We start from the raw sequence: 23842 nt of genomic DNA on the forward strand, positions 1-23842 counted from the left end.
GTGTATTCTAACCTCCTGTATGATTAGGTCAGTTGGGGATGGAAACCCCCTTGGTAACAATTGTTGTTCACAGAACCAAATTTTTACCAGGCTGCAAGGCAACGAATATCTGAGTCCACGTGACTCTTTGCAGGGAAAATGGTGCTACTGAAATATCTAATATTCCTCACAAGCCACGCTCTAAAGAGGGTGGAAAAATCTAGTAAATCTCCTTACGCACAGAACAAATCCTCTGATACTAGTTAAGGAAATGGAATTGTAACATAAACATCTGCTCCTCGTAATGCAGAGGGTGTTGGAGCCTGGTGGCTTGGAAACAGCCAAACCGACATTGTCAGGATTAACTTCTTGTGGGACAGGGGCAGCAGAGCAATTGAAGACTGGGGGTGGTGCAGCCTGTCTGCTGATGCAGAGGAATTGGTGAAAAGTGGCTGATCTTAACGTCTTTTCTAATGAGAAGAGAGAAGAATTTTATTGGTTTTTTAAGCATTTCAGTGATGGCTGGTACTGAGCAGCTCTGAAGTGTAGCTTTGTTTTAGTACTCCTGCAAGGCAGGGGATGCGCTGCTGTTCCTGTTTTACAATGGCAAAATGAGATCCATGGGGAAAACATTCTGGCTTTTCTGCGAGAGCTCGGCTGTGCAGAGATAATCAAGGAATTATTTTAGGAAGAAAACTAAATCCTCTTTTTTCTTTGCCACTGTTGAAGGGTACTGTGAGCAGCAAGAAGAGAAAAGTAGCCTAAGTCTTAGACTAAGTTCCCAAATCAACCATCATCCTCCACAGGAGGCCAAAGGATGCGCTGCTGGCTGTGGATGGTTTGGCTTATGAAGATTGTGTAAAATTAGACTGGAGAGAGTATACGGGAAAATACCAATGACAAATATTCCATTGGCTCCAGGTGACACTGAGGGCCTAAATAAGTGGAAGTCTGGTATCTGTGGTTCCACTTCTTGGAGTATTGGAGAACCGGAGAACCTGGTGGTAAATGAAGGAAAAAAAGTGGTGGTGGAAAAACAGACACCCCTTCCTTCACGGCTTCCTAGCTCTTTGGAAGAAAGTGCATAAACAAAGAAGTGTTATCAGTGCAAATGCCTGAAGGGACAGAACCTTCTGTAACAACATTTACTGGAGAAGAAACCATACGAGATTTTGCTCGATTCTGATCAGCCTACTCTTATGTAAATCATATGGGATGAGCGAGATCTCATCAATATTTCCTTGAATGTTTTTTTTTTAGACTCCTACATTGGCAGAGATGCAGCTGCAGGGAGATGCTAATAGCAGTCAAAAACACTCCTCTGCTGAACCTTCTAGCAGGCCACTCTTCCAAAACTAGCATGGAGCCAAACTAGTGTAGGAGTTCCCTTGGTATCGGTGTCTGTTTCTTTCAGGAGTGTTTGGATAAGCATTGGCAAGTTTTCTGGCCCTGGGTAGACCACCCAAAACTTTCTGTCTGGGAGTGTTAAGCTCTTAAAATGCAGATTATATGTTTTTCTGGTAAGGGAACTTAACATGCAAGAGCAACCTGGGGGTGAAATCTCCAACTCCTGGGCACCTGCTGGCCTCTTTCACACAATGACCACTGGCTATACACGGAGAGAGACTGCATTTTGGTCAGGTGGACAGGGAAGTAGAGGCGTTAGAAAATTCCAGCCGGATTGTGGCTCTGCTCATGGAAGAGGCTGTGCCTCCTCAGCAGGCTTATCAAATCCTCTTTGCCAGGGACACAAAGAAACACTATGGGGGGGTTGGGAAATTTTTTCTGGCTAAGGTTTGGAGTTGTTTGTTAGGACGAAGGCAATGAGCCTTAATTCTCCTGCCAGGGAGATCACCTCCCGCTTTCTAACTTGCTTCGATTAATCTCATAATTATTTCTTTTTATTGGATGGAAATATTCCATATTCCATTTTCCAGGTAAAACATTTAATTCTCTGACATTGCCTCGAGCTAGGATTTGTTTACAAAATTCCTGGAGCCTTTACTGCTGTTACCTTTACTTGGCTGCCAACTGTGTTTAAGTGTCGAAGTATTAAAGGGCAGCTTTTCTCCAGGAGCGAAGATTAATTGGAAACAAACTGTTAAGAAACTTCATTTGGTGTTAGGGAAAATCATTTGCACTTTGAATATAGAAAATCATTTTTATTGATGAGCAGTTTTTCCAGAGGGACATCAGCTTCTCCCTAGTTTCTGCTCAGAGCTGGGTGTTTCTAGAACTTCTTCCTTCTCTAGGACTATGCAGTTAATATCCTGACTCTTATGGTAAAGTGATTTTTTTTCATTCTTTTCTTTTTGAAATAGGGTTTAATTAGCCCATTCCACCCCAGTGACTGATCAGTAATTAATTTGCAAGCCCCGCGGATTTCAAACACCTGCAGGGCAGGTAAAGCAAATGAAAAAAAACCACTGCTCATTTTGGACATAACCCCGGGATTAATGAAATCTCTTATCATGCTTAACAACTCCTAAAAGCATTGTATAAGTTCAATTTTGAATATCTCAAAAATTCTCAGCTGATTCATCAGAATTTGTTCTCCCGGTATCTATCCTAAAAAGTGTCTACTACGAGTAATGATAATAAATAATAAAGTCTCTGGTTGTCTGGCACTAAAGATGCTCTGCAAAACTGGCGAAAGTCTGTTTTAATTACTCAATTTTTTTTAGGCGTTTTGCTGATGTTTGCTAATACTCCTGGATAATTTCAGTTTCAGTTTAGAGCAGCTGGGCTTAGTAAGCACCTCTCTGGGATTATGTGTATACGAGATATCTCCTAAGTGCTCTCCTCAGTTTAATGCACACGAAATGTAATTGTGGTATCCTTCAGCAGCTTTGAAAAATTAAGCAACCTCTACTCCTGCCCATTTTGATATCGCTTACATGAGAACTTTACCTGTAGCAGAATATTTTTAATGCTCTTCTAGATCTTCACCTGGTAGAAATCAGTAGGAGCTCCTTTGTTCCCACTCAGTTAAAGCAGCTTTGCCACGGATGCCAGTGCATCCTTGATGGACCTGTTACAGCTGCACACAGTGACTCAGTGGGAACTCAGTGAGATGTGGATGTTCCTGCAGGCGCAGTGCAGGAGGCACAGTGCTCCTTTGAGCTGGATTAAACTGGGGTGCTGTGCTGGTGAGGGCTGGAACCATTTTTAACAAAGAGTCTTGATTTTTATCTTCAGGCAAAGGGAACAAGTTGATTTTTCTCTTCGAGATGCGTGATACACAGGGTTATTTGAAAAAAAAAAAAAAAAAAGAAGAAGAAAATTTTTGCACAATTCCAAAATGTGTGCCAGTAAGGGATGGAGATTTTCTTCCCCTCATCCTTTTTTTTTTTGCTTTGTGGGTTTACCAGAAGCTCATCATCAGGTGAGGACAGGAAGAAAAGAGATGTGTCTGAATTTTACCGAAGTATAACTTTGGTTTATGTTGCAGGAAAGGTAATAAATGAAAAACTGTAGAAGATGTTTCTATTTCTCTTCTTCTGTGTTGATTTAGCACATTTGCAAGAGGTTGATTTGTGAATCTCAGACCTTTTCAATAATGCTTCTCACACTAAAGTCACAGAGATCTGCGGGGAAATCTGTAGTCTTATGATGAGAAATTACTAACTAAATTGCCCATTGTATCTAGCATAATAAATTGAATTTTCCAGTATTTTCATTTAGTTTCCTGTTTTGGCAGTAATTCCAGGTTTTCTTGGCTTCCTCATTTTTCCTCTTGCTTCTTATTTCTGTTTAAAACTCTTTTTCTAGCTATAAGTTTGTTTCATTCTCTAATCTAGCTGTATTTTGGGTTTGAGGTATTTTTGTCCTGTTTCTGGGGGGTTTTCTTGTTTCTTTGTTTTTATTAAAATTCTGACAGGGCTATCATGACGTACAAAAAACCCCCAAACAAAACCAAACCAACCAAACAAAAAAAAAATCAACATACAAGAAAACCCAAAAGAAATAAAGCAGAAATAACCAGCCAGCCGGATGTTCCCATTCTTCACACAACTGAAGTAGAGGAACAGTCAACTTAATGCAATTTCAAGAAGTTGTTTTTTTTTTTTTTTTTAAGTTAATCTGCTTTTTAAAGTCGCACAGGAAGTGCAAAATGCTGTAAGTTTGAAGCCATTTTTTTCTTTAGTTCCTAAATTAAGACAATAGAGGAAAATTCTCAGGTAATAGATATTTCTCCAAGTTCCTGGTTGTAGAATAGAGAGTGAGCTGAGAATAGGAGCAAACCGAAGATTTGCTGGGTGAAATCTAGAAAATCTAGAAGTTCCTCTTCTCCTTCTGTTGATACAGACTGCTGCTTGTCCACGTTTTGTCTCCTCTCAGCATGTTTTTGACTTTCTGTCCTATTTCCAAAATTCGGCTAAAGTATTGTCTCACATCATCTACCCACATACCCGTGAAACCAGAGAACTTAATTTGATTGCATTTTCTTTAAGGTTTCCTATTATTTCAAGGAGAGATCTTGACATCGCGATAGGCTCAGTGTATGGCTGGTGTTAACGTTAGCACAAATCATCTCCTTGGTATCAAAGATTCAAAGATGGGAGAGAGTGCTTTTAATTTGTCAGTCATGTTTTTCTGCCGAGAGGTGAAGCTGTTATGTTTAGTTTTGGTGGGGGATTTTTGTTGTTGTTTTTGTGGGTTTTTTTGTTTGGGTGGTGGGTTTTAATTTTTTTTTAAAATTTTTATTTTTAGTTTTAGTTTTATTGAAGTGTAGTTTGCAAACCTTTAAAATGCACCTGCTCCCTGCTGCTGCATTTGTCTGCATCCAGTGTTGGAAGCGTGACAAGGGCAGTGGGCACCCGGGAATGGAAGATGCTCTTACAGAAGAGCACGCTGGCTCTTCAAAGCAGCCCTGTTTTTCTTTATAGTTCTTCAGGTTCCTTTTAAAATTGAAACTCATCTCTGTCTCTGGGGATAGCTTAGGAAAATTCCTGGAAGTGTGAAGTAGCTCCGCTGCACAATAATGCCTGCAAGTGTTTGGGAAGCACTTTTTAAGTAGGAGCCCTGCCAAGCAGAGTCCCGCTTAGCCAAGTGTTTGTGTCCTGAGGTGCTGGTGAGAGCACGGTGGTGGAAGGGGTGAAGCAGCTTACATTGTCCAGTGCTGGAAGCACTGAGGAAAAGAGAAAAGGGTGTCTTGAGTGAGGGAGCTGTTGCTCTCTAAAACTTCCGTGTTTGCGAAGAAGTGGCCGAAACAAAATTCCTCAGAGGACTGGAAGAGCTGAATGGAAGTTGTTGAAGTAGAACTAATCTGAGGGAGCTCAGTACAGCCTGGCAAGCAGAGAAAAATCTCATTTTGTGTGATTACTGAAAGAGAAAGCCTATTTTTGGTGCTTTGGGTTGGGTGACTGTAGAAGAGAGTTAGTTCTGTTTCCTTGTGTCGACTTTACTTTTGGTGTGACTACTCAGCTCTGTTGAAAAGGAAAAGCTGTATGTATGTGACTAATTAGCTGTGTCACAGCCTGACAGCTCCTGGCAAAATAGTTTTCAGAATAGTTATGTGCCTTTCATGTTTACTCCAGGTGACATAGATTTGGGGTTACGATATAAAACACACAGAGCTTTTAAAGCCTCTCAGCTGCACAGATGCAAACTCCACTAATCCCGAAGAAAAATGTGGTCTGCTATTCATTAAATGCAGATGAGTTTCCTTTTTTTAGTAAGCCCATTAGCAGATGCCTAAATTTAGGAGCACGTGCAGTTGCAATCAGTGGAATATTCTGAACCTTTTTTATCTTCTTTCTTGCGCTGGAACTCGCTGTGCTGTGTCTTTGAGAGGACTCAGACTCCAACCCCTAATGTGGAGCCTGGTTTATTCCGTAGCCTTTGCCTAGTGCTCCTTGTATATAAATCTCCTCTGTTCCCACTTATTTCTTTCACGGTGATAAGGAAGTGAGGAAAGTTGTCATTAGAAATTCAGCTTTGTGCCTCACCATCAAGTAGAAGCAATTTCAATTTTTGGCACAGCTCTGTTTTTGGGATGCAAACTGGTCTCTCATCTGTGAATTTCTGTTGTCTTCCACTCTCACCCGGAAAAAATACCAAGTATAACCAACTAACCTGATGAAAAAATGTTGGTTTCGCAAAATTGGGGTTTAATTTGTACCTTCTTTTCATTTCTCACTATCATAAAATTTCCCGGGCCTCTTGCAAATATTATCACAAATAATTAAAAGGACGGCAGTTATGTGTGATGATAACATGATGTCTTTTTCGTCCAAGACAGGAAACACGTTAAGCCAGTGCAATAATTTCTCACAAGATTGCGCAGACCAGAGATTATGGGCTTAAACTGGTCTAGCGTTTCCCTTGACAATCTGCTCTGATCAGCATTGTAGTGGGTTTTATTCCTCCAGAGCAGAACCATGGCCTGAAACAAGGCTGTCACTCTGCTTGTCTGAAAAATTGGGGAGGTAACTGTGCCCATCTCATTCTTCTCCTTCCATTATGGGCACCATAATGCTGGTTCAGGGCACTTACGCTGAAGTTTGTGACACTGAGATTTGTGTATCACGACTGATTAAATCCACCACGTGTGTTTTCAGGCAGTTTTTGGCAGATTATTGTTGTGTTTTTAGAGTGTTATTCCAAAAATCGTGGTATGTTTGCCTGCAGATTAGGTTTAAGTTAATGCCTTAAGTACAGAGTTACTTGAAATGAGAAAAATTAACTTTGCCAGTAAAAATGTTCTTCTTTTAATGAAATTGGTAATCCTTTAAGTTATAGTCAATAAACAATTATTCTGACCACCCTTTATCTTGGAGGTCTGTAGTTAAGAAATTATGTGTTGCTTTAAATGAATTGATGCTGTCTTAAAATCTGGTTTCCAAGTAGAAGGAATGCAGAGAGGTATTGCTTAGGACAAGCTGAATATTGTGTTTTAGAAAGTCTGAAGACTTGGAACTTGGTACTCCTTAGTCTTTAATATCCTCATAGTGTGTTTTTTGAAAACACACCTTTTACTCCTTGGAGAAAACAAAATTGGTCCCTGACAAAATACTGATGTCAATGGATGCAGAAAGCCTTAAGAGTGCAGTATTGGTACCCGTCAGAGAGTTCTGTGTCTTCATCTGAAGGGAAATGTGTTGTACTTGCAAATTTATATTTCCTTAGATAGCCCCATCCCAGTAAATTAGAAGCTTTTACCCTGTTTTCAAGTTGTCCAGGCTTGTAGCAACTTTATGTTAACTTTGCCAGAATGATGCATGGACCTGTCTGACCTGATTCATATCCGTGGCACAGTTATGGCTAAAGGGGAATTTAATGGGCTGGTAGTGGGAACATATCTAGTAGGAACAACAGTGGCCAGGATTTATAGTGTTTTCAGATCAGAACAGGCCAGATGGAGTGCATACAGAAGAAATATAGAGCCCTTACCAAGACCTCGTTCCTATAAAACGTTGTTTGTGTGCACTCACATCACGTATTTTAGCATTGACTTGATAACATAATAAACATGTCATTTTTTCTCCTATGCGTTTTCTTACCCATAGGAAATAACCATTATCACGGAATTTGCTGGTTAATTAGCGGTTGATAGGTTTGGTACTTGCTGTTCTGAGAGCTCTTTAACAAGTTCTGAAGGAGTCTCAAACCCCTCAGATTTCTCTTAAGGCCCAAATTTTCCTGTTTCTTACACTGCCCTCTAGCGCTGAGCGCCTCTTGAGACTTATCTCCAGACATCTTCGTTGTAAAGGAACTTCTGTGCCACGACTTTTTAGGAGCTGTTGGGTTATCAGGGTCTCCCAGGGCAGGGAACATCCACCTTCTCTACACGAAAGTCTGTCCTTGCTAGGTGCTAGGTTGAATTTCCACCCTAATCTGCACAATAAACGTGGGATTATTTAGAAGGAAAAACTCCAAACAGAAGCAAATGAAAATATTTATTAGTAGCATGCTAATAGCTTATACCATTATGTATGTGCCTTGGCTGCTTAAATGCAGTAAAGGTAGCATCAATAAAAATTGAGCGCGTTTTAGCATTTCCTTCTCTGTGTGCTGTCATACACAGTTCAATCTTTAAAGTTTTGTCTGATTGCATACTAGTCATAGTGGTATAGTGACTTCTTGACAGCTGTTGAGTAGAGGATCACCTTTCTTTTTTGGGTTTTTTTTTTTCCCATTCCCTGTCTGTCTGATCTGTCTGGTATTGACATTAACTACAGAGTGAGCAAAGACTCGATGTGGAGCTGAATCCTCTCAGGATGGTAGTGTGTTTTGCATGTAGCTCAGATCAGGTTTATTTTTTCTTAAGATTAGGGCTCTGCCACTCTGTCTTCTGTGCAGACAGGGTCTGACAGGCTCTGTCAGTCTCTCTGAGGATCCCTGGCAACTTCAGTATGATTTACTAAGCTGTAAGTAAGCAGTAGTAGCAGAATTTAACCCACTTGGATACTGCATTTTTTCTTAGGAGCACTTCTGCTAAAGTCATTTCTTCGGGAACAAGACTAGAATGCCAAGAGGAATAGAATACTCAAACCAGTGTAGTTCACTTTTCAGCACAAAGCTATATTAATGTTGACGCCTTGCCAGCTGTATTGTGATTTTTTGGGGAGGTGAGAGAATAAGTAAGATAACTTTTTTGAGGGAAGACCTGTTACTGTAACTTTCAATTTTTTGTCTTCTGAGTATACTTCTCTCCATGGCTGAGGCGGTGGTGCACCTTGGTGCCCTGCTTCTGCTGTTGCTTGTCGGTGTTTCACCACGCCATGCCAACAAGGATGTTTTCATTTAGAGGTTCACTCATCTGATACAGGATTTATAGCAGGCTCCTGCATGGGAGCAGCCTTGCAAGGCAGCGATTGTCAAACTGCAGTTTTTGAGAATGCTGATAAGGTGTTTTCATGAATCACAATAGATTTTTGAAAGTGGGATTTTCTTCTGTGTATCCTGCTGTGTGACAAAGTTTAGGTGAAGTTTTCACACTTCTAAACAGCGTATCATGGCTCTGTGACCCAATGCCAGTCTGGGATTTTTACCTGTCGCACCAAATAGCCTCTGGCAAGTGGGTGGAGAGGGTATGGATTGGCTAACAGATGAAGGGCACCTGTAGAGGAAGAGGATGAAAAGATCCTCCCTTTCATAGAAAGCTGAAAGGGTACTGCCTGCAGGAAATAGAATATAGATTTTTTGAGTGCTGGGAGCCAGAGCCAGAGTTTGAGGCCATTAGGCCTCATGAGAGAGCTGAGCTTTGTTTTGCCTTTAATGATAGTCTGCACATCATGAGTCCTCCTTGCACGCTGAGGCGAGGCACAGCTGTGGCATCACCTCTGTAATCATGGCCTGTTCCTTCCTCCCTGGGCTGGGAAATCAAAGGGTCAGGCACTGGAAAACTTGGGGGAGCATGTGATCAAAGCCTTTCCTTCTACTCTCTGGCATCATCTCTAACTCGTTCTTTTTGTGAGCAGCCTGTTCCACCTGAGCATGTCTCATTCAGTGCAGGGATTGATGCCTTCTGCATGTCTTTAGCTGGCATTAGGGGTGTTTTTTTGCTGACTTACTGTATCTACCTTCTTGTTACTGGCACTTAATGAAACCAGCAGATAGGGTTACACTGCTGGCTTTGTAAAGCAGTTCTGTTTCCACGGAAGGCATTTTCACAATGGCAAGGCTTTGATGTGAAACACTGCTGCTTTTGTGAAAAGACCTGCAGTCAAATAAGGGGTAGAACCAAAATGAAACTTAGGTACTTGTGAGAACAAACAGCATGTCCGAATCTGTCTCTGCAACTACTTTTGCAACCCTTTTCTGACTTGATCCTTTCTCTTAATTGTGAACCTGTTCAGGGTAATTTTTCTTAGGAAGAAATGTTGAAATCTGAATGGGGCTGAAAAAATGAGTCTCTCTTGGTGAGCTTCAAAGGCTTTCATGGAGATAAAATCAAGGTTATTAATTAAATGATTGTGTTAATTGGTGATAAATGAAATACTTGCTTTCTTCAGAGGTCATAAAGCAGCAATCAGACAACAAAATGTCTATCCCTTATTATCTCAGTGGTGCCTTTTGATTTGGTGTCTCTGGCTTATTTTCTGCAGTGAGCAAGAGGAAGAGGAGAGTGAATTTCTGTCTTGGAGGCTGATCAGTGAGAACAGCTGAAGCAATAGATTCATAGAAACATTAATTGCATGACTAGGAAATGCGAGTATGAGCTAAAGAGGCAGATAATTTTGGAAAACAAACTGTGGGGTTTTTGGCTCAGGTAAGCAGCGTGTGACCAACGGCAGGCTGATGCCATGACCGGCCAGTCTTCTGGAAGGAGACTTCCTTGGCCCACATGTGCAGCCAGCTGACATCTGTGTAATAAATCTCTGCTGCTAATTGATTTAACTGCAGGGTGTCAGTCTGCCAGGAGTTAATACCGGGCTCATGTCTGGGTACAGCTTTGCATGGTGTGTAAAGTCAGTGTAGGGAGGACCTCCTGGTAACATTGGCAGGGACGTGCTGCGGGTAGCAGGCTTTCTTCCCCCAGGAGAAATGGGACTGATCTTCCCTTTCTGGTACTAGCTGAGCAGATGAATGTGCCTGCCTTTGTATTGCTTCAGGCAGCACTGCTCACGGGTCACCTTTGCGCTTTTGCTCCCCAGCATCGTTCTGTGGCTGCAGGAGCAAGTGGGAAGGAGGCCTGGCTGTGGGACCTCAGGCCATGACCTGTTTACAGAGGCCAAGGCATCAAATGCACTTGTTGACTAGTCAAAAGGCAGCTGACGATCCATATTCATTATTTTTATTTCTTGTGAGAGACTGGCTGAGGAAAGTTGCTTCCCCCAAGGGTTTTCAGCCAAATAAAGGAAAGAAAGTCTTTGTCATCAGAGATGCGTGCTTAATTCCATTGATTGGAATTGTAAGTTCCTGCTAAATTTTTTTTTTTTCCCTAGAGCAATGTATTGAAATAACATGTTTGCTTAGCATTCAAAAAAAAAAAAATACTGTATTTGGTAAGTGGTTTAGTAGAGCTTGTAAAATGAATTCACAGAAATCCATTACTGGAAAATCTTAAAGTGAGATACAAGCTGGATTACTGAGCACTTTTCAATCAGAATACAGCAAGAGATTCACAGATCACTTCAGGAAATGCTCTTGCCCACAGAATCATTAGACAAAATTCAATATATACCCGTGTGAGTCTGTGAAGGCAGTTGTTTCTGGGATGGCTCTTCATCCAGGAAAAGACAGAGACATCTGTGACCTCCCGTGCTGCTGTGATTTTTGAACTGGTATTCAAATGCTTTTCTGCCTTTTTCGAGTTAGGACCCTCTAAAATGATCTGAGTTTATCCAACTTGCCTAGTTGCCAAGCTCCTCTCTCAGACATTTATCTGTGTGGTTGCAGGGCCCGTCAGAGGAGTTTCCTCCTTTGACTGAGGTTTTAGTTTGTCTTTCATCTTTGAAGAGTTGATTCCTGAATTCCGGCTGGGAGGCAGTTCTTTGACGAGCAAAGAAACATTTCATATTTACAGAGGTCGGAACATAGTGTAGGAAGCAAGCACCATTAGTTTCCTGTCAGTGTTGTCAGAGAAAAAAAGGAGAACATCTTGAACAAATCAAATAACCTAGTCTTCTCAATTTATGTTTTTACATTTTGGGTTCTTTTTAGTAGGAGATCAAAGGATGCTTCCTGGCATTCTCTGGGAGCCAGGATTCTGATGGCATGTTCTGCTAGTACATAAACTATTGTCTTTAGGTGCTTCCATGAAGGTTAAGTCAGCTCTCAGGCCTGTAGGTGACTCTGGGCGCTAAGGAGGACTTTGGGGATAATTGACAGATTTTCAAAAGATTAGCTTTAACTTTCGTAAGTCTCTGTTTGTAAGTACAGGCCTTTAGAAAGGAGAGTTCTTCATTTGGTTGGGTCACTGTTAATGTGACTGTTGATAAATTAGAAGAACCTCCAGAAAGAAAAGATATTTTTTCTTTGTGTGGCTCTAGTTTATGTTGACAAATCGGAGTCAATTAAGGCATTTGATCTTGCTTTACTGGTGTGCTGCGGGTTGCGAAGTGTTTACAGAAACAAGGGGTTCTCTTGATTAGATTAAGTGGTCAAATGTGATGTGTCAGTCGCAGAGAGCTCACAAGTCACCCTGAACAGACTTTCTGTGCAACTAAACATTGAGAATGAATGCTGTGATTTCATTGTACTGGTGCTCTTCTTAAACTGAGTTCTAGGTATATCTTTCCCCCTCCTTTCTGTTTGGCATAGCAGCCAGAGATGTGGCCTTGTGAAATGAAAACCTTTTCTAATCACGCAGACACTCAAAGTGATGATGCCAGTAGCATCATCACATACACCTAAATATGGACAAAAAATTCAAATAGGCTGGACTCGTAAACTGGAGCATAAAGTTATTGCCTGACTGAAATTGGTTTGGTATTTAAACATGGGTGCCTGGTACAGTGAATCTTCTCTGTGTTGAATATGTAGTTTTAAAGAACTTTTTTTACACATGGACTTTGGCAGCCATTTTGTGCCTTATGTACAGATGGTTTGTTTCTCCTCTTCAAAACATAAGTCTTTTCCTTGCAAGATAATCCAGGCTGAAATTAAATATTTCGTCTTAGTATATGAAAGCAAAATAGCATTCTTTTCTGATAAGGCTCCTTCTGAAATTTAATTCATTTGGGTTTATCAGTCCTGGCTTTTAGTCAGATTGTGATAAAAAAGAATTGTTTGAACCTAACTTTATTTGACTATTAAATTTTGAGCCTTACGTGCTAATAGTTACACCAACATGAGAGTATGTGAGGGCATGTCATGGGAAGACTTACGGGCAGCAAGTGGAGCTAAAGTTAACACGTTTTAAAACAGCAGATCCTTGTTGTTTCCTTTTGCCTTTGTCTCCCATAGAAGCTCCACCCAAACTGGAGGACAGCCCTTTGGAAGCGTTCACGGACTTGTCTCTGTTTGCAAAATACCATTCTTTTCTGATAAGGCTCCTTCTGAAATTTAATTCTTTTGGGTATATCAGTCCTGGCCTTTAGTCAGATTTGTGATAATAAAAAAATGATTTCTACCTAACTTTGACTAATTAAATTTTGGGCCTTACGTGCTAATAGTTACACTGACACGGGAGTAGGCGAGGGCATGTCGTGGGAAGAACTTAGCAGCAGCGGAGCTAAAGTTAATGCTTTTTAAAACAGCAGATCCTTGTTATTTCCTTTTGTCTCTGGTAGAAGCCCCACCCAAACTGGAGGACAACCCTGCGGAAGCGTTCACGGACTCGTCCCTGTTTGCTCACTGGGGGCAGGAGCTGAGCCCCGAGCACCGGCGCTTGGCGCTGAAGCAGTTCCAGTACTACGGCTACAACGCCTACCTGAGCGACCGCCTGCCGCTGGACAGGGCGCTGCCGGACCTGCGGCCCAGCGGGTGAGGGACTTCTATTTCCTTTGTTCCCTTATTTTCCTTTTGTTTTCCTTGTATTTTGCTTTTCATTTCCTTTTTTTTTTTTTTTTTTTCTTAGAGCTGGGGTTAAATCCAGCGAGAGGGTGTTTTGTGTTTGGACTTAGGTGTTTCTTAATTCTTATTTCTGTTTTAGTTTTGTAAGCTGCGAGTTCTACAGTACTTTTAGTTGGCAAACTAAAAATGGAGCTCTCTTTATTTCTTTACGAGGCCTTTTAAGGATAAACTGTCCAATTAAGAAACGATACTTAAACTATGTTTACTTTTAACCTAATGACTAACCACCCGTGACCTGCAATGCGAACTTTTCTATCTAGTTGCAAAATACTACTTAAACCCACGAAGAAGAAGGTGAAAAAGAAGGACTAGCCTACGCCCTAAAACTTCTATCTTGCTTTATATATATTACTATATTCTAAAACTTTAAACTCTTAAGTTTTCCACCACGTGATATTACACACTTCTATTTAAACGACACACCCATAATCTCAGTGCTGTCATTCAATTTTGGAAGCCTTCTCCATGGCCTCAGGTCAAATGTAAAGTGTTTTCTTCAGTGCCTCTCAGCACAGAAAGCCTAAAATTCTCAGTGACCAGGGTTCCAACAAGTGCTGGGGCACCCTCTGGGCAGCCTGCAGCTTTTCTCCACCTGCAATGCTTGCCTTGTAGGTTGGGTACAGATGTGTTGAAATTCGGCGTGAGGCCAGCGTGTTGTGAGCCCCACGGAGGGTTGAACACACTCTGAGGGTGTCCAGCAACCTCCCAGAAATGGAGGTTAAATTAAAAAAAATAATAATAATTAGCCAGGCGGCGGGATCAGCTGGGTTTTGAAAAAGCAAAAAGGTTTCAAGAGAAAATAACAAACGATACAAAACTGTTGGAACCCTGGAGGCTGAAAATTTCAGGCTTTCTGTGTTAAAGGGTGCTGACCCTCAAGTAAACACCACGTTTGACTTGAGGCCTTGGAACAGGCTCCTGAGAGTAAACGATAGCACGGGGGTTGTGAATGTGTAGTTTGAATACTATTGTGTGATCTCACAGGGTGGAAAACTTAACATTTAAGATTTTGGTATATAGTAATACATGTGAGTCAAGATGGAGGGTTTTGGGTGTTGTCTGGGTCCTTCTTCTTCACCTTCTTTTTCACCTTCTTCTTCCTTCTTCTTCGTGGATTTGGGTGGTTTTCTGTAATTGGATGAAAAAGGTGCGCATTGCGGGCCTTGGGTGGTCATTATTGGGTCAGAAACATAAATAATATAGGTGTCACCTCGTTATTGGGTAATTAGTGCTTAAATAACCTTGGAAAGAGTTAGAGGTAAGCCATTTTACCTCGTTTCTCTAACTGAATGAGTGATTTCTACCAAATAGATGGAGGGCTGTGAGTTTCAGTTGTCCTCTGAAGCGCTGCTGTGCCCGGAGTCAGTCCTGTTAAAAGTCCCACTAAGTATTCATTAAAATTTCTTCAGGATCTGTTGGAAGCTTCATCTCACCTACAATTTACATTAAATAGCAAGTGTGTGTTTTTTCTGCTAGAAGAAGAACCTTTCAATGCTAATTTTTGGTTTTATCAGATGATCCGGCTAAATAAGAGCTGCTTTCGTTAAAAGCACAGAACTGCCTGATGAAGGTCAGTCAGCAGGTGAAGTTGGTGAGTTTTAGTGGTGAAATACACCTTTGAGCCAAACACTGAAAGCCCAGGGATCCTCCTCCTCTGGGCGGCTCTCCACTCAGGATCACGCATTCCAGGCAGGGTGGACGCATCCAGGGTTATTCCACAGTGACTTGGGGAGGTGGATGGGACCAAGGGAGGGAGCAACCTCCCCTTCAGTGCACCTGAGGTCTCTTTGGGTAGGACTGTTCACAGAGACTGTTAATGCTCGACTTTTTTGAAGCCTGCATGATACATCTGATGCTTTGAACAAACAGCAGCTCTGGAGGTGGAGAAATGGGTGGAGGGAGAAGTGCTTTTTTCTTTTTTTGCATCTCATTAAAAAATAAATCGTTAAAATAAATATGCTGGGTACTTAGTGAATCAAACGTGATCTTATTCACTTACTCTAAACAAACATTTTAATAGCTAAGGCAGTAGTGCATTTTGCTGCACATTAAGTTGATGCTGCACATTAAGTTGATGATAGCAAAAATAGATGAACACCATCCCAGGCAGCACTTCAGCAGCATCTATGCTATATATTATTATGTATTGCATTTTAGAAACATTTTTGTTGCAGATTTGCTGAAATACTGACGTTAAGGAAATCAAAGTCCATGCACTTCTATTTGTATTTTAGTTAAATCAGTTTAGCAGTGCCTGTAGGGACAGTCTTTTTTTTTGTTGTTTTTTAATTGTAAACTAACACAGAGGAAAAAGAAATCTTTCTAACTAGATGTCAGTGATAGAAATGTTTCTGTTCTTACAGCTCTTTTGAAATTACTCTTCTGAATGATTTAAATATAAATTTTTTATAACCATGTGTTTTAAAAATTAAAAATACGGAGAAAATTAATGTTACTGTAGCTGAAAACAAATTAAGGTTAGGATTTTAAAAGAAACTCTAGTTAGAAATGAATCATGGTGCTAATTCCTGTGAAAGTTTTGATCCTTTGCTGGCTGACTGCCAGAAACATGACAAACATCGCAGTATGTTTAGGGACACATACATACGAAATAATGGCTTAGTAATGGTAGTTCAGGCAGGTTCCCCACACACCCCTTAGGCTGGGGAGCAGGCTGGGGCTCTGACACTGGGTTGTAGTAAATTCTGCTCCTGAGGGAAATGATCTGTCTTGTCACGCAGTATGCAAACTCTTTGCTGTATCTACAGCACCCCGAGGAGTGCAGAGGTACAGGTGTTCTCCAAGTCCTGTTGTTGAAAAAAGAATTCCTGCTCCCGACAGGCAAAGTCTCATTTGTGTGAGGGCACATGCACGAATGTTGTGGGGGGAAAAAAAAAGTCCACCCTGTGAGAGTATGTTTCCAGCAGAATAATCAGTTCTGGGATTCCTAGCACCTGGTTTTTAAGCCGAGCGCAGAATTCATTTCCTGAGTCTGTATAGCTGCGTATAAATTATCCTCGGGCAGGCACTGGGGTCAAGCAGCACAGCCTGAAAACCCGAGACGGTGTGGTGTGAAGAGAGCATGCAGCAAGTGACACGGGAGACCAAGTTAGTCAACTTTGCTGGACCTCAGTCAGTTGTGGTGTTTCTGTTCTGACTAGAGGTGCGTGAGAGCACGGATAGAGTAGCTCTGGACAGAGGAAGCCAAGGTCTAACTGAGCTCATTAGCCTGGATTTAGCAGTGATGCTGCAAGAGTCAGCATGACAGTGGAATCCCGGCAAAGGCAGACAGGGAGATAAAGGAGCAGAGCTCACGTCGTTCTGTCTGGGTTCGGTGGTGGTCTGTCATCTATACTGAGAACCTATCGTATGAAACAGTAGATGTGTACTAGAGGAATTTGGGAAGACAACAATATTTCCAACTGAAACCTAAGGAAATTCATGCATTGTTAGCCCCAGTTGAGAACAGGAGAATTAAGTGATCCGCCAAAATTGTGATACTACCTTTTATATCATACTGGTATGACTCAGCTTTGACCTTTCTGCCTGCAGTGCCGTGAGAATTCACATCAGCATATCTTAGCAGGGGAACTCAGTGTGTCTTTACAAGGTTCTGCAGAGAGAAAGACCATTCCACGTGTGTAGTAGCACCAAATTATAACATGCAGCATTTACTAGTGTTGAGATTGTCAACATTAAGTGCCATGATAGAAGCAGGGGACGATTAGAGATTGCTGAGCCACAGCACAGCTGGAGGAGAGGGCAAAAATCCAGCCTTGCCCAGTCCCTCAGCATGGGTGGCATGAAGAGGCAGTAGGACACATTTAGCAGTTAGGGCAGTACACTCTGCCCAAGCCTCTGAACTCTGGCCTCTCTAAAAAAAGATCATCACATTGGATGGAAACATCCAGCAGAGCACAGCTGGGTCAAGCTGTGGCAGTTGTCACAGCTTTCAGAAGGACCTTCTCATGCCTTAGGTACTGCAGAGCGGTTTCTGTCCCTCTGTACAGCCACGAGCCTCCTGTTGCCTTCTGAATTTGCTTCCTTTTCTCACTGTATTTGTGCTAGCACAGGGTGTCCCCAGCACAGTCCAAAATAATCTCTTCTAAGTCAGCAAGAGATTAACTGCCCTGGATACTTTAGCCCCCAAAGTAATCATCACACCCTGAAGTGGGCTCAATTTTTGCCGTACATGGTAGACAGTGCAGGGTTTATTGTAGAGTAATGTAGAGTATTGTAGAGTCTCTGCCAGGGCCTGATTTTTGTGATTTTGTGCTGCTGAAGTTGGGTGCTGTGCTGTTCCCCACCCTTCTGTTAGCCCATAACCTGTCTGCATCACAGACTGACAAACTGCTCCTGGCTCTAATGAGCTTGGAAGCGCTGAGGAAGGCAGTGTTGCCCTTGCTGCATGCGGGAACAGAGGGTAATAGTTCTGTGTTAGTTACAATTCTGTTGTGCTCATTACTTTTAGTAGGGCAGGCAGTACCCACGAAGCTTGTTATGAGTGAAATGTGAATGAAAGAAGCTCATGCAGAAATTCATTATAACAAGCTCGGTTGTTTAGCCGTCCTGAAGCTGTCTCCCAAACTCCTTTTGAGCAGATGCACTTAAGAGTCTACTTTGTTGGCTTGTAAATTTTTGTTGCCTGATCCATTGTGCTGAAGCACACGTGGGAAAGGGAGGTAATATTCTTCTCTGATTATGTGATGAGTGAAGGAGGTGTAGTGGGAAAGGAGGCTTGCAGCAGGATTCCAGCAGAGGAGCTGTTTCAAAGGATTTGGCTCCTGCATAGACTGTCTGGTACGAAGAAACCTGGCCAGTAAATGCAAACCAACCTTTTCAGTCAGTGTCACTGGCTGGAAGAAAGCAAAGAAGTAAAAGAAAGAAGCAAAAGCAGGAAGGGTGGAAGGCAAAAGAAGCATTTAAGGCTCAGATGTCTTAATTCTCTGGAGACTGTCAAATAGTAGAGCATAGCATGTGGCCTGCAGCAGGTTTGCCCTTTTCCTGGCTGAACATTTGGCATCTAGAAAAGTGCAGAAGAGAGGTCCTGTTTCCTGTGCAGAGAAGGCTTTGGCTATTTTGTAAGCACTTCTTCTTTCAAACAGTTCACCACTCCCAAACTGATTATTTAGAGGCTCAGTTTGGCAAGGGACAATGATAGAAGCCTTCAAGACAGCAAAATCAGGATAAAGTCGGCACAAACAGAGCAGGCAAGAGGTGCCCTGAATGCAGATGTGACTACAAGGAAGAAAAATCAAGCATTGGCCGGTTGAGGAGAGTGATGTGGTTTGGGACAAAAGTTGTTTATGTGTGTACACCTGTCCAAAATGTCCATCAGTAAACACAATCCTGGATGTAGCATGCATCAGACATCTATAAATTTGTTCCTTTATTAAGACTGATATGAGAAAAACATACGATTTCAACTAGTGAGGTTCAGGCTGGGAATTTCCCAGCTTCTCCCCAAAAGCCAGCTCCTCCAAACTTGCATTCCATAAATCTTTGCCCCCGTATGTCCCTGTGAAACAGTTCTGTTCTGCTGGCTCTATGTTAGTGATGGGCACGGCTCCTTGTTAATTTCTGACCAAGTTCTTTTGTTGCTACTGGTGAAAGAGAACATTAATATTGCTTGTTGGTTTTGATGTTTCAAAGGAGTCATTTAAAAAGAGCACAAAAGCCTGTAATGTATTGTTTTGGACAGGAGTCCTAAAATTAACAAAGTATTCAGCATTCTTGTTGAATACCTAATGTTTAATTCTGTCATATTTCATGCTCTCTTTTACTTATCTCTACCTCTGATTCTTCTTTTTTTTATCTCACCTTTGCTTTCAGAGTGTTTCGCAGCAGCAGTGTGTACTGCCTGAGCAGCCACCCCCTGGGGTTCTGAGCTCAGCTTCAGTTTTCCTGTTGGGATGTACCTCCTCAAATGGCTGCTCTAGAGGTGTTTAATATCACTGGCAGTGATCCCAAATCTGCTGCAGTCTTCAGGCTGCTCTAATAACCCAAGTTAATGATGATGTACACTTGTACAGGAAAAAAAAAAAAAGACCTTTTTATGTGCAGTTCAATGCCAACCTGGTTAGCATAGCTCCGTTAGCACTTGAAATATTGATAATAGCAAAAGGAAAAATGAAATTATAAACATAAATACATAAATAGTTGTGCAGGAATTCTTAAAATACTCAGTTCTTTTACCAGAGTTGTAGTGTTACTTATTTCATTTAAGCCAGAATGTGGTTTTTTTTTTTTTACTCCCATATATTTTGAACTTCTTTTTGACATTTTGGATGTGGACAAAATGTTACCAGTTCTTGAAGAAAGTACAATTCTGTTTCTGCTTGTGCTTCTCAGAAATTCTTAACCTGTTGGAACTAAAATTTGCTCCCATGTATGTTCCTAAAACAACACATGACCCCCAAAAATTCTTAGTAACATCCTTACTGCATCTTGTGTCATACAAAATAAACAAAAAAAGTGGAATATATGCTACAATTTTTTTTCTAGATAAAAAAATGGGATTTTGCTATTGTTTGATGTGATACTCTTGGTGGAAGTTTTTCAAAGCTTGCAGAAAATAATTTGTGTTCGTAATTTATGTACATATTTGTAGAAGGTCTCAGAGATAAGTTATTAATACGGGAAATAATTTTTGGTTTGCTGCTTTAATGCATAGTTACACGAAACTAATTTAAATGGCTAATGACTGGCTAAATGGACTTATCACAATGCATAGAGGAATAGGGTTGTCTTGTGGACAAATATTTGAAAGAAGCCTCATAATGTATGCTGCCCTCCATTTACCAGAGCTGTGCTTGAAATAGAACGCCAGGAGTTCCTCCAAATTTCTGGTAACCATGACAACCGCTACTTTAGTGCTATTAGCCCAGTGTAATTGAGCCGCGTGGGTTCCTCGCGGTAATTTTTAGCATTGTTGAAGCAATCGCGGCTCTGAATTCCTTTTGGAACCTGTATCTGAGATGGAGTGTCACCCTGGAACGGGCTGTGTGCCTCGTGGGGTGTGTTTGTTTGTGGGGAGCATCCCAAAGGGGGTGTGAGGGGCAAGTCCGGGGCCGCTCCCAGCCGGGATGAGCCCTTGGCGGGGTCGCCACTGACACTCGCGCCTCGTGGTTGCCACGCAACCGCTCCCTTCTCCCAGCTCCATGGAGCTGAGATTCCCATCCACACCGTTTCCTCTCCTCTTACCCCCCTTCAGCATGCTCTAGACGCTTACACACACGCCCCCTCGCTCTCTCTCTCTCTCTGTAGCTATTTTTTGTTCATTCCTATCACTGTGGAATTTTGTTCCTCATAAAACTTGGCGTAAAGACGGTGGCAGACATACTCGTGAAAATGCACAAGTGCTCTACATACTCTGCAGGATCTGGGGCTGGGTTAACGTTTATATAAAAAAAAAAGTAGGTAATTTCTATTGTCATCAACTGATATGAAAGGCAATGTAGAGAGGGAAAAGTCTTTTTTAAAAACTGCAGGCACGCTGAAAACTAAGTGAATTTGAGCTGGAAGTAAAGATAATGAATGGATCTGAATGAAAAAAAAAAGAAAAGAAAATGTGAACTCAGTTCAGGAATATACCCTCACTGAAAATTAGTCTTCTTGAAAAGACTAAAGAAATTAGACGAACCAGCAGTCTAATTCTATTCTCTCGTGTCATCTGTGGTTATCTTTTAAGGCATGGTGGTGCAAAAAGGGAATCAAATTACATTGACTGGATTAAAAGCCTTGCTCTTGTTTGTACAAAATGCCAGCACTGAAAAATTTTGTCCAGAGTGATAAAAGCTGCAAATATGTAAGATGCAAATGAATGCAGGTGGGAAAACCAGTACAAATAGTTTCTTTTAAGTGGATGGAAGACTCATCAGAAGCAGAAATTTTGTTTGAGCATTTAAGTTTATGCATGGATTTATGGCAGGGCAGCAGTGTATTGGGGGCTGTTTTGTTGTCTAGAACCTTTTTGGAATATAATTTGTCACTAGTTTCTTGCAATAGTATATTTTACATTTATCTCAAGCTTAGCTTATTTGACACAGGAGAAAAAAGCACCAGTATTTAAGGAAGCAACTTCTTTGAACTATTTTCAGTATATTTTATTGCTATTCGAAGTAATTTCAAAAATCCCTCCGTTTTTCTTAATTTAATAGGTACCGTACCTTACCAGATAGAATTTCATTTTTTTTGCGAGAGTTTCATTGTATCTTCTTTGTACGTTGTTATGGCTGAAGATAACAAATGCTACCATGCCTAAGGTAGACAGCTACAAGATAGATTGGCTGTGGATTTGTTTGCTGGACCGTTTTGTATCTGTTCATTTTGGCTGCAAGCACATCGCTAAAATAACAAGCATTGCAGGTTCTTTAAAGTGTAATACTGAAGATTATTTCAGTAGGTTTAAACCTGTTAACTAGTTCATAGTCTGTTCGAGGACAGATTTTCGAAGCTTGGATGCATACGCACCATTTGGCATGAACTGGTCTGTTCTTCAAGGACCTGGATCTGTAATGGTTTTAGCATCTTTTGGAAAAATTTGAGCGTTAGTATTTAAGAAGTCTAATGTGATTATAAGTACAGAGGCCTCCCAGCCACTTTGAGCCTGAAATACGCACTTTGGAAATCCTTCTGTCGGATGCCACTTAAACCTGATGGTCCCTAAAACTCACATTTGTCAAAGCTTCGCCTCAGGTGTGACAGTGCTCAGCCCAAGTAAATTCATGCCTGCTTCTACTACTCCATCATCTGGGCAGGACTTTTAGAGATCGTTCACCACCAAAGGTGATCTTTTTTTGAGGAACAATTTCAGAGGTTAAAATGCTCACTCCAGGGTACAGGAGGCAGGCGGGGAAACTCTCTTTTCTCCTTAAGAGGATGTGAAACCAGCGTGTCACTATAGAGTGGGGACTCTTTTGCCTAGAGAAGAGGAAGCTTAGAGGGAATGTCATCAAGGTAAATATCTGAAGGGAGGCTGCAAAGAGGGCAGAGCCAGGTTCTTCTCAGTGCTGTCCAGAGGCAGTGGGCACAAGCACAGGTTGTAGAATCTCCACCATTGGAGACATCCCAACCCTGTCTGGATAGGGAAAATGCGGTTCCTGCGCAGATGGCTCTAGCTGAGTCTGGAGGGACTCTGTTTGAGCAAGGTGACTTCCTGAGGCCCATTCCAACCTCATCCATCCTCTGATTGTATGGCATTCCAGTAAATTGCCCTGAGACCTGACTTGCAGGCTCTGTGAAAATGCCTTTGTTTCTTCGGCCAAATTGTCACTAGTAGAAAGGAAATAATAAATATTAGCTTGTAAAAGAAAGAAAGAAGTGATCACAAGATTTTTTTGTGGCATTAAAATCTAGAAGGTTGGACATAGCCACGAAGAGCGGAGTTGAGGGTTTAAAATGCACCAACATCCATTTGAACATGTGCTGCAGGTCCGTTCTCCGGGGGATTTACCCTAAACACGAGGTTAGAGAGACTTAGTATCACTCCAACTTAGTTTAATTGCTCCACAGAAAGTGGAATGACCGTGAAAAGCGGGACTGAAAATAATCACACCAAGCTGGCTAGTTGGCTCTCTGGGGAGATCAGGGAAGATAGAACTCACGCTCCCTCTGTCCTGGCTGAAGGTTTTAACTCCTGCACTACGGGCTAAAAGAGAAAAACAGTGCTGCCTTGCACTAATTGTCTTAGTGAAGAAAAGGCAGCTCCCCTCGCCTCTTACTGTAGTGTTTTATTTTGCATAAAATCCACTTCTGGATGCTTTAAAGAAAACTTTTCGTTCTGATGCTGCAAGCTGTCTTACCAATGAATAGAGGATTTACACACCAGTAGAAATACAAACTGAGTTGGGAAAGAAAGTTTTAGTTTGTTACGCTGCAGAAGACCAAGCCACAAGTGGGAATCAGTAAATCCAAACATAATTTTAATTATTTCCCTCTGGTATTGATGCCACGGAACAGAAAACTGTGGATCTCTGTGACACCGAGATTTCATATTTGTTTCTAAAAGGTGTATGAACCAGTGTATTATTTAAAAACACACTTTTTAAAACTTGACCTGTTGTTACTTTTTCCACGCTGTGTTTTCTGTTTTATATGTCCTTATAATTCTTTGGCGTAGTGACAGAGAGAAAAGCTCCTAAAATATTAAATAGCTTCTTTAATGTGATTTCCACCAATTTCAAACCAATGACTGAATTTAGAAAATTGGTTGACCAGCTGAATTCTGAATATTATGCTGTCTCAGTCGGTTTGGTGTCATGTGTCCTAGGCACTGACTTTTTTCAGAACCTGTAAAAAGCATAGAAGTAAATTAATCACCTTGATTGAAGTTAATTTTTGCACAACATCCAGCACATGAAGAAGAATGCTTTTGTGATACTTCTCTGTATTTATTTGC

The 23842-nt window shown here is 41.4% G+C and overlaps 1 protein-coding gene across 4 annotated transcripts in view; it reads left to right on the forward strand.

Annotated features, from left to right (window-relative positions):
- GALNT18 (polypeptide N-acetylgalactosaminyltransferase 18) overlaps positions 1–23842 on the forward strand; it is a 236587-nt gene that overhangs the window by 105872 nt on the left and 106873 nt on the right. For all 4 annotated transcript variants that reach the window (XM_066187213.1, XM_066187212.1, XM_066187215.1 and 1 more), the window contains exon 3: positions 13161–13353. In XM_066187213.1, coding sequence (XP_066043310.1) covers positions 13161–13353 — 193 coding nt within the window. The remainder of the gene's footprint in view (positions 1–13160; positions 13354–23842) is intronic.

This window comes from Chamaea fasciata, unplaced genomic scaffold (assembly GCF_029207755.1).
Source record: "Chamaea fasciata isolate MVZ Bird 193981 ecotype frontalis unplaced genomic scaffold, bChaFas1.0.hap1 SCAF_7, whole genome shotgun sequence".
Taxonomy (NCBI): domain Eukaryota; kingdom Metazoa; phylum Chordata; class Aves; order Passeriformes; family Sylviidae; genus Chamaea; species Chamaea fasciata.